The sequence below is a fragment of the Lissotriton vulgaris genome, chromosome 6, assembly GCF_964263255.1.
Source record: "Lissotriton vulgaris chromosome 6, aLisVul1.2, whole genome shotgun sequence".
In the NCBI taxonomy this organism is placed as follows: Eukaryota; Metazoa; Chordata; class Amphibia; order Caudata; family Salamandridae; genus Lissotriton; species Lissotriton vulgaris.
The window spans coordinates 435,545,771-435,557,434 of NC_141694.1; the positions used below are offsets into that span (position 1 = coordinate 435,545,771).

Genomic DNA, 11,664 nt, shown 5'->3' on the forward strand with positions numbered 1-11,664 from the left:
ACAGAGGATCTTTTAACCTGTGTAACCACCTTTAACTCCAACTTCCAACCGCACCCAGCGCATCATCATGAAGCACTGGAACAGTCTGCACTCAGGATTTTTGGAAATTCCATGACTGCTCTTCGTTTTTGAGTGCACCCACAATTTGAAAGACCTTCTAGTACACACTAGATCCCAAATCAAACCCGACACCAATACAAACTTCTCCTTAGACTCTGCCACCTGTCACGGAGCATTACCCCTGTGGGTCTTGTGGAGTTTGCCACCTGACCAGAAGCACCAAAGAGATACCACTGGGGCATGGGCAGATCTGGACAGAAAGAATACACACAAATTGCAACACCAAAAATTGTGTAAAATCTCATAACTTGCCCGTCGCCTCCACTATGTGGAATGACCACAAGACCTATAGCATTAGTATGAATGAACATCACAGCAATATCTGCTGCAGACGCAGCTCCACCAAAATGTGCGTCCATTTCTGCAATTTCAATTACACACCAGATAATCTGAGGTGGACAATGTTGGAGGCCAACCACCTATGGAGTAGCACAGCACTCTTTGAGAGAGCAACAATGGGTGTTTCGCCTCTCTACCAACACTAGGGTCTAAATGATGATATACCTTGTGCGAGGTTTGAATAGTTTGCTGTTGTAACACCCTGCTACGTATGTCACACCCTTCATAGAGGAGATATGGACCATTAGGCTGCTGCCTCATATTTGATTCATCTTCAAGTTCCTACAGCTCATATATTTCTCAAATGTGGCACTCATAAATCCTCTTTATGATACACAAAGTAGCATATGACCACATTATACATTCCCTTGTATGCGCTGCGATATCATGGTATATATTTGTCGTTTTTACACGTGTGTCCCTCTTCCTGGCCTGCTGTGTGTATGAACACTTTCACTTTATGGTGACTTTTTAGCGCTGGTAAAAGCATGAGTATGTCTACCATGAGGAGACACAAGCAATTAGTGTGCTACTTGAGAAGCACCTTTTCGTATGTTATAAAAACTGGTTTTATACTGCCTTTCTATATTTTATCTATGTTGGATAATCTGAGAACAACAAGGTATTTTTCTATAGGGGAGTACCTGGCACTATACGTCACATCCTAGGTGTCCGGTAGAGATCTTTTTAGGTCCTGAAGAAACACCAGGGATCTGTTTGGACCGACAGACCCGAAATATGTCGACATGACAGCACACACTTGTTAAGGGTATCTTGGTCCATTAAGCCCTTATGATAGCCCCCTTTCATTGGTTTTAACTCTGTCAAGGGAACCCTCACATTGAATACATTTTGGTATTCCTTAGACAATTGCAATTTATTTTTCACACTATTTTTGAACCCACTCTACCCTACACATTTGACTTCCTCGCACAACATGCATCATTACATCAAAATCTAAAAAGATCTCCGAAAAGAGCCCTCTTGGGTGGCCCATAGGACATTGCAGCACCAGCCGTACGAGGAGCATGCCCTATAATGAAGCATGACATCCATTTGGATGTGTGAGGGTATTAAGAAATAATCATTAGGATCCCCTAAGATTTGCCAACGTGGTCTTTTCTTTTTTCTTCCCCACCTTCTTGTTTTAGTACACCATAGTATGTCACTAAGGTGGAGGGGTAACCTTCTCTTCCAACAATTCATCTAGAAAACAGATGACATCACCAGTTTCTACAGAATTGACTACCGTAATTTCAGGCCACCATGAGTGCCTCTCAGTGCAACTTAAAACATACTTATCAAAAAAAGATGCTCCGATGGGACTTCTAATGTCCAATGCTATCTACCCACAGCTCAGACACTGCCTCGCGCATAACCAGAGGTTGATTTCGGCACTTAAGAATCTTGATGCTATTAAGACATACACAGCAGTCCCTAACTTCTCTCTCTATAATGATGTCTGTGCCAGGCCACCAATATCCCTCTCAGATACACTCCTTGATTTTGGATATGCCTTAACGACTCTCATGGGCATTGTCAAATGAGTGTCGTCTTAAACCACTGAAAGCAATTAATCAATCACCTCTTAACCCCTTAGCTGCAGGGTAATTCCCCCACGGCACGGGGGGCCACGGTGCTCGTGACGAGCCCAGCTCGTCATTAGTCACAGTGGAGCTGTGCTCATGACGAGCTGGGCTCGTCACGACTCCGCCCACTGATTAATTAGCTCGCACAGGCGGGGAATAAATTACGCGTGGGCGGACCGCGGCCGTTGTGACGAGCCCAGCTCGTCATGAGCACAGCTCCACTGTGACTCATGACGAGCTGGGCTCGTCATGAGCATGGATGAGGTTAAAACCAAACCGTCCTATAGAGGGAGATCATCCTTAATACTCCAGTAATACTTGATGTCCTCATCACTCTCATTCCTAGATTTCCATCCTCCCCTCAACATGACAACCACCTTTTGCAAAACATTGTAATCCCCTAACTCTCTTTACCATTCTTCCTCCTAAATCTTGCCGCCCGTGACGGCGCTTACATTATTTCTTTCTTCTCAATGTCATCATCAAAATCATCTGTAATCAAATCTTCATCAATTTGGACATCACACAACTTAGAAAAACGTATGTCAACGTAAAATACAATTCCTTGAGAGCGACTTCCCATTGGCATATCCTGCTAGAAACTAAATCAATCCCTTTCATGGCAGAGACTTCTTTCATGAGTTTGTGATCAGTCTTGATCGCGAATCGACCACCCCATTAAAATTTCTTTTTTAACTTTCTCTCTGCCCAGTATACTGCCAAATCTTCATTGACTGAGTAATCAAGCTCTGCCTCTTTCAAACTATGCAAAATAATAAAAATTGCTTTCTTATAGAGGGAGATCATCCTTAATACTCCAGTAATACTTGATGTCCTCATCACTCTCATTCCTAGATTTCCATCCTCCCCTCAACATGACAACCACCTTTTGCAAAACATTGTAATCCCCTAACTCTCTTTACCATTCTTCCTCCTAAATATTGCCGCCCGTGACGGTGCTTACATTATGTCTTCCTTATCAATGTCATCATCAAAATCATCTGTAATCAAATCTTCATCAAGTTGGACATCACACAACTTAGAAAAACGTATGTCAACGTAAAATACAATTCCTGGAGAGCGACTTCCCATTGGCATATCCTGCTAGAAACTAAATCAATCCCTTTCATGGCAGAGACTTCTTTCATTAGTTTGTGATCAGTCTTGATCGCGAATCGACCACCCCATTAAAATTTCTTTTTTAACTTTCTCTCTGCCCAGTATACTGCCAAATCTTCATTGACTGAGTAATCAAGCTCTGCCTCTTTCAAACTATGCAAAATAATAAAAATGGCTTTCCCGATGCCATGTGCTCGTCACATACGCTCCACACCCAAATCCTTCAATCTGGTATAGAAATACTGTCATTACCTGGTTCCCTACTCAAACAAAGTGTTTTGCTTAAAACATCTTTACATTGTTAAATTCTTCACAAATATGATCCCACAAAAACTCCGTCCTTTTTTCCATCTAAACTGTCATGCTTTTACTTTTTTCAGCAAAATTATCATCTTGGGAGATTTTAACACCATATATGCTCTGTAACACATACCTCATCACTCTTTGAAAAAAACTGAAGTTGCTGAAATAAATCCAAAAGGCATCCTCACTTAATTTGAAAGTGCCCAAAGGATTGACGATTGAGGTAAATTCCTGGATTGTGGGTGTAGTTTAATCTGGTGGTAAACATATGTCAAATCTAAAGAAGAAACATGCTTAGCACCACCCAGTGAGCATGCCATCGCTGTAATATTCAGCAAAGGGCAATGTTCAACAATAACGCACTTAGAAAGCCATCTCAGGTCTGCATAATCATGCTTTGCCTTTAGCCTTAAATGCCATCACTATTGGCGGAAACTATTATGTTGCTTTAGTTTCTTGAATAATGCCATTCAGTTTCCATTTCTCAATCTCTTGGGCCATAGCCTCCTTTACCATTACTGAATACTTTCTTACCTTACTTTCTTTAGGTTGCAAACCAGGTTTAAGTCTAATAAGGTGATTGTAGTTTCTCAGACAACCCAATTCTTTCTTAAAAACTTCAGAAATGTCATCTTCATAACTGGAAGCCTTAAAGGAAACCTTAACTTTTTCAGCTTTCTTTTTCAATCTAACTGAAGGTGTCTCGTTAGGTTTAAGATGCACAATAAGGTACCTTTGATGAAACCAACTAATTATGGAATCACCCTTGTTGCACACGTTTTTTCCCTGCAACAAATCTTCCTCCGAACTCTATAGTTCCCCAAAAATAACACCGCAATTTGATGGACTCACCACCATAACCCTTTGATTTTATGTGAGGCTTGTATTCACCTTACTTCTAATTCGGCTTTGAAGAAACCCTTGCTCCTGAGACGAACAACTTTTCGACTGGAATACCTTCACTCTGTCCCTCCACAAATGGCCCTACATCACTACTACCGTTGATTTGTAAAATTATTTCTTCCGAATCATCCTCAGTAAAATGATCTCTCTCTTTAACATTCATTTAAATCCAATCCGGTCTACAATTGGTATGATGGCTGTTCCTCCCACATGCTTTGCAAAGGGCTTTCCAAACCGGACATTCCCCAGACATTCGCCATGTGACCCACACTTTCACACCAATAACATTTCCATCGGAGTTTCTTTGAGATTTTTAACTCATCCTTTTTTGTCTGTTCTTGGGTGATGGGTTTTCTTTTACAAAGTATATTTTTTCATTATCGCCCCCTCCATATAAGAGTCCTTTTAAATCGCCTCAACACATGCTAATGAATTTGTATAAGGTTTTCTGCAGAGATAAGTTTATTCAATGCAGAATCATCTTTTTACCATAGATATTCTCTAGTCTTTTCTATAAAAATGATCACACAAACCTGCTTAACATGCTGCTCCAAAGTTACAAGTGTTTGCTAATTTTCCTAAAGCAGTTATATAATCTTCTTCTGATTCCCATGATCTTTGCATTCGCTTCCCAAAGTAATGGCACTCTAATATCATGCTTACTTTGGGGAGATAATGCAGATCATTTTTTTTTAAATTCTTTTAATTGAACAGATACTTGACAAAACACTTTAGTGTACAGAATCATTTGACAAATGTCAGTGAGGGCATCAGGTAAATTGCTTGTAATCAATACAGTCCGCTCAATACAGTATAGTTTCAATGTGTTCAATCCTCACCACATTCCGTTACAATTTGAGACTCCATACAACCCTCCCTTGCATAGCATCGTCCACTGTGTAAACATTTCAGGTCCCTCTATACTCCACCCACCAACCCCATATCTTGCCCCTTATTCCTCGGACATCCACGTCTTTGGTATACAATTGTTTTAGCTGTACAGCACCAATCGAGGTCCGCTTTCTGCTCTGTAACGCCCGGAGGTTGAATCGCACTCCACGCTCTTGCAATATTACTTTTGCCCACAATGTTCGCCACCATTAGCCATATTAGTGTGTATTTTGGCCACGGGTCATCCACTATCACACATAGTCTAGTCCATTGGGCTTCCAGTATGACCTCCTGACCCCCCACCTTAGACATGACTCGCATAATCCCATTCCAGTATTGCTGAATTCGGAGGCATGCCCACAATGTATGAAAGAAAGTGCCCACTTCACCGCAGCCTCTTGTGCAATGTGTAGTAGCACAACAACCCATTCTGTGTAACAGCACCCTAGAGATATATGATCTGTGTAAAATACGAAGTTGTATAAGGCGGAGCCATGCTCTTATTGCCACCTCCCGGGGACTCTGGGTCGCCTCTTTTAAAATCGTTCTCTTTTAATATGCCTAACTCTGCCTCTCATGCCTCTTGTAGAGCTCTAAGGGGTCTGGGGTGGTATTCATTTAAATTTATTTATTAGGGAGATGGCCTTATCAGGCATTGGATCTAATAATACCCTGTCTTCAAGCAGTGTATAATCTGGTCGTTTTTCACCATCGGAATGTGGGTTCGCAATGCATTTTTCAATTGCAAATATCGGAACCATTACAAATCTGGCAACTGATATTCTGCCTGCAAGTCCGGAAATTCAGCAATTTCTTATCCTCTCCAAACAGCCCTTAGGTGGTCAATCCCCAGCAGCCCTCGGGGACTGAAACCCTTCAGTCTGCCAAACTCCCTCAGGACATCACTGTCCCACAAGGGAGTACTTTCGGTTAGTTTCCCGTCCCAGCCCAGGAAATTAGTCGCTTCCCGCTATATGCACACCACTGTTTGTGTGTACCGAGGGAGTCATTTTTCTACAGTATTACGCAGGGTCTTCCCATCCGCACATACACCCCACCCCGTCCCATTGCATGGTGATCGACTCTCTAAGCAGGTTCCTCCCATCATGCAAATACCCAGGCATTAACAATGACTAACTGCGCAGTCCCAGTAATATTCCCTTATATCCGAATTGCCAATCCACGCTCAAACATTCCCCTCTGTAAATTGTGTAGGGCTATCCTGGAGCTTCCCCCATCCCACAGAAGCGGTCTTATTTCATGGTCAATCTTCTGAAAGAAGTCTGATGGTATCTTACAAGGGGTGTTTCGAAGGACTTAACCCAGACATGGCAATGCCATCATTTTAAACAGGGTTTCCCTTAATAATAGCAATAGTGGCAGTTTCTTCCAATGTAACACATCCCTGCACAACTCTTGTAGTTGTGGGTAGAAATTGTCGGCCAGGTACTCTGACTTGGAGATCATGATGCCCAGGTATTTAAACTTGTCTTTAATTAGTACGTTTTTCCACTGGACAGCAAGGCCGGTGCATCCCCAGCCAGCACGATTACAAGGCACTGTTCCTGATGTATCTGTTAGCCGTAGTACCTGCCGAACAGTTGGAATAGCAGATCACATTTTTTAGTTCAGATTTTGAGTTCATTTAATCCAGAAATATCCTCAGGAGATCAGGAAGATATCCAAATACTTCCTGTTCTTCAAGGCTTAAGTAATGCATTAAGAGAGACATTTTACACTCAACACTGACAAATGTGCCCCAAACCCTTGCATAGTGATTCAAAACTTTTCTACTGACCCCAACTGAGTATGGGTTCATCTGGCATAGAGAGGAAAAAATAATGTTTCGTAAATAAGAATGACCAAACAGTAAAGTATCAAGAATGAAAATGGAAGCCCGTATTCCATTGAATATCCAAGATCATTTTTCAGATTGTGTTCACCGGCTTCCAATATGACATCCGAGTTAAGGCCCCAGCCTGTGGAAGAAAGGGTTAATGTTCTAGTTTAGGACTAGTTATCCAGTAGACAGGAGGCTTTTTTTTAAATTTTCTTTGGATTCAATATTTTATCAAATTAAAAATATTGTTGCTTGAAGATCGATCGTACTCTCACCGAAATATCCGTTATTTACAAAGTTAATAATTTCCCCAAATAGGAGGTCAGAGGCGCGAAGGCATGTGGTTATTGTGCATGAAGAGAAGACGCTCCATTGCTGTGATGCTCCAAAGCTTCGTTGCTGTGATGCACTTGGACCCATGGGGCAAGGAGCCAGGCAGGGCCCACGAGACAGGGCACTTGATAAGCATCTTTTGAAATTAATTTTGTTGGGGCGGGCAGCATAAAGATATATGCTATTAATAAAGCAGTAATCTCAAAAAGACTGGCCTGAAGGCAAGGAGTGTTATCTTTCGATTTCCAATTTTTCCTTCCTTTATCCCAAGGTTTTATTTTTCAGAAATTTGACAGTCATTAGTGAAGGGGTTTCTGTTAAATGCGAAAAAAATCACATCCTTTTTAGGTCTTGCAGACCTGCGTTGCAGCGCACATGCGCTGCTCGCACTGCAAAGCTTCTTGTAATCTTATAGATTTCAGACGGGGACTTGAAGCCCCGCCCATCAATCCTAGTGGCTGGCGTCATCATTTATATAAAACGCTGGCTTCTGATTCAAAACGAGGCTTCTTTGTTACCGCCCTATCTCCTTCCCGAACTTCCCATCCCGACTGGATCTTTCACTTGGGGCGTGACACAGTCTCCTTCAATTAGTCAGTAAGCACTTCTATTTTATCATTTGGGATTGGCAAAGGCAGCTGCGTGTTTATTTTTGCATCGCGTTAAAGTGAAAGCACGATGCAAATATAAACAAGCGGCTGCCTTTGCGCAATGGCGAGGGCTTGTTTGATAGTATTACGCAGTGCGAGGGTTCCCGCATGTGTAGCTAGGCGAGCATCCATGGCCTAGAAGCTGTTCTTCCTTGTGCAGTGCCGAGTACACGGCAGTAGGAATGGTAGATTTTGCATAGCGCTGTGTGACGTGCTTGTGTGCACCTATCCTCCTGTCGTCCTTGAGATGCTGCTGATTCTCTGTTCATGGATTGCTGCATGTAAAGGGGCGAGCCAAACAATCACTATGTAACCGGATCTACTCCAAGCCTGGCAGGGAGGTTGCTCTGTCGCAGCTGCGCTTCCCAGCTTCGGGCGCTGTGTTTAGCGCTCCCTCTTCCGCAGCCCTGCGTCCCTGCCGCCCCCACCACGCTTGGCTGAGCAGGCTCCAGGGGGGACACACCGGGGCTCCGAAGATGCTAGTGCGGAGGGGGGGGGCTCCACCGCCTCAGCTTGCTGGGCATCTTCGGGCAGGGCTGGGGGGCGCTCCCTGGCGGATGCTCCAAGCCCCCAATGTGAGTGTAAGTATGAGGGGCCAGCTATTGTCTTCTTTCTGTGATGGGTGTATGTAAGATATAAAGGCACCATCGCTGCTACGGAGAGGGGGACAATGGAAGGGCATGCTCTCCACTGTGCCCGGTGCTGACTGTGCATTATAGATGTGGTGTTTGGCAGGGGCGACGGGGGTGATGGGCATATTACCGCTACCCATATGTAGATATGAATGGTGGATGCTCCTCACTCGAGGGTCCTCACACCTGGGGTGTGGGGTGGGAAGGGCCCGCTCACACGAACGCCTGGTTCGACGGTACTGGGGAGGGCCGTTCATCCCACCCGGGCAGACATGCATAGAGTCGTTGGCCACTCCCAGGGCTGGGTGTGGCTGTGACTCCTCTCCTTCACCCTGGATAAGAAGTTACCCGCTGCTGTACCCCCAACACACACGCCGGCACTGGGAATGACACCCTCTCACGCATCAAGAGGGGTGTAGGTAGTTGGACTGTGATTTATTTTGGGTTGTGTGCGTGTGATTGCGAGTGTTTGTGTGGGTGTGCGTTTGTGTGTGCGTGCGTGTGTCAGTGGTACATTAGATCTGTATGTGGTGGGTGAGAATCCCCCCTGGGATTTTCACCCGGTTAGCAGATCCGTAAAGTGCTAGGGGAGCACTCGGCTCTGTACGGGGGGCATGAGGAGAGGGGGGTGGTTTAGCGGGGTCTGTAGTACATCTTGGGTGGTGGGCTTATCACGTTAGAGTGGCCTGAGCGTTGCTTGTTTCTGCTTATGAAAAGGCATTACACCGAACTTTGATTTAATATGAAATCTGTGCTCAAGTCACAGGACGCTTCTCCCTGCATAGGAATTCTCGGCAGGTTATTGGTAGCCAGGTAAATAAATAACCATCAAAGTTCAAGGCTCTGAACTCCATCTTACGGGTCAAAGGCAGCTTTGTTAGAACAGGTCTGGAAACTGAATCCTTACACAACAAGCATTTGCAATGCAATAGGTCTCACATTTTTGCGAGTTTAACTCCTTGCGTGCTGCCGTTGGCCGACGGCAGCACTACCTCACTAGTGCTGCCAACGGCTGACGCGGCCCCGCCCATTTTGTGGAAGTGCCGCACTGCTGCGAAGCCGCGGCTAAGGGGTTAAGCTATTGGCATTGTAAATGACAATGCCTTTTATTTATGTTTTAATAACGAAAAAAACAAAAATAAAAGGCATTAATTGCAATGTCAATAGCTCAAACTCGCATAGATTCGAGACCTATTGCATTGCAAATGCTTGTTATGTTTATTGAGACAGAGTATAAAAAAAATACCAAAATGAGGTTCATCTATTGTAATGAAATTGAAAGGATGCGGAGGTCGTATGTGGAGGTCACCAGTGCAGTGATAATAGTCTGTTTTATTAATTTCCAAACAGCGTCTTTATTTTAGACCCTAACAACCTCAGCCATTACCAACTGTCTCCTCCTCTTCCTTCAGTTCTGCTCTTCTCCCAGCATGCCCATTGTCATGACTACCGACATTCTTAGAATACCGCACAGTGCCACTGTTTGTGCAATTCTCTCTCCCTTTCTCAGAGGTCACTAACAATGACACTTTGACCTTTTCAGTCCTGAGCTGCAGCATGGAAATGTAGTGTTTTTCAGAATAAAAATGCAATAATACCTTGGCATATAGAGTGATTTTCCTCAGTCAAAACTCTTTCGTCTTTAAATGTTCAATTAGGAAATTAAGCGGTTGAAGCAAATTGTAATTTTAATTCGGCCTGTTTGCTTAATACTAGTCGAATGACTGGGTATGAAAGTTTTGACGAGTTGAATGATAGCCCCATACCCCGGACTCTATATTGTAACACATTGTGTTCCCGTAGACTACCTGTTAAAATCACCTTTTTTATGGTAAATAATGTCACTGAGTGAGGAAAATCATGTATACAGCTGGGCAGATGATTATTTGAAAATACATTGCAAATATAAACAGTTTCTGATATATTTTTCTCGTTAATTTACACCATTGCCTGTCTGGTTTGCCTGGAATAGCTGCGTTTCAACATTAGCACAAATCCTCTTGAGGGTCAGTATCAGTCACGTTATGTTTGTAATCTCACAACATGATGTACATTTTTGAAAGCCATAAGTAAAGTAATAGATCCGGTGTGTCAACGTTTTACAGTAGATCCTTATTTCGAATTGTCATAAAGCATGGTTGTTATCATGTGTAGTGTATTCATTTTGAAAACATATGACTCCTGCATTGCATTGAGTACGCTTCGATCATTTACTGAATGAACATTAGTAATGTATTGAATATCTATTTTGACATATTTGATATGTGATGCATTTAACTGGATAATACAGCTTTGTAAAATTTTCTATTTAGAGGCAGAAATGAAGGAAGCAATCAGAAGAAGTCTTGCGGAAAAACCACCCACAGAATGTTCCCTGAATGAAGACTAAAGCGTCACTCATGTATCTTTATGTGGAACATATTCAAAAACACATGCGTTGTAAACATGTGAATAATCTTTTCGGGTCGGAAAGCTAAACGTAATCTGAAATATTTGCACTCTGCAGACTGTTGTAGAGTTTACATGTCGTATGTTGATATACATGTCGTATGATGAATGTACATTAAATTCAAATTAATAAATATATTTTAAGGCAAAAAATTAATGTGTACATTTGTCTGCATTCACATATGGGACCATAGTGTGTGATTGGAAACACCAATTTCTACTTACTGTTTATATAGATACGAGTAAACATATGCAGTGGAACTATGCTAAAAAGTGAATATTGGGATAATTACACCTTAGTAAATCAATAGGTTGAGGGGAAACTAAACGGTCTGGTCTGAACTTCTACAAATGCCTAGTAACCAGTCAGGAAGGAACAAGCCAGAGTTAAAATAATACTGCAACCTCTCGCAACATGTGAGACGTCTACACAAACAAATTCTATTTGACATCCCGCTCCAAACAAACCTAAGTTTCATTTATTAATACATATAATG

At 42.8% G+C, this 11,664-nt stretch overlaps 1 protein-coding gene across 1 annotated transcript in view; it reads left to right on the plus strand.

Annotated features, from left to right (window-relative positions):
- Positions 1-11,320, plus strand: part of ZNF451 (zinc finger protein 451) — an 837,322-nt gene extending 826,002 nt beyond the window's left edge. The window contains exon 14 of the mRNA XM_086926452.1: positions 11,032-11,320. Coding sequence (XP_086782578.1) covers positions 11,032-11,108 — 77 coding nt within the window. The 3' untranslated portion in view covers positions 11,109-11,320. The remainder of the gene's footprint in view (positions 1-11,031) is intronic.
- Positions 11,321-11,664: the final 344 nt, after the last annotated feature.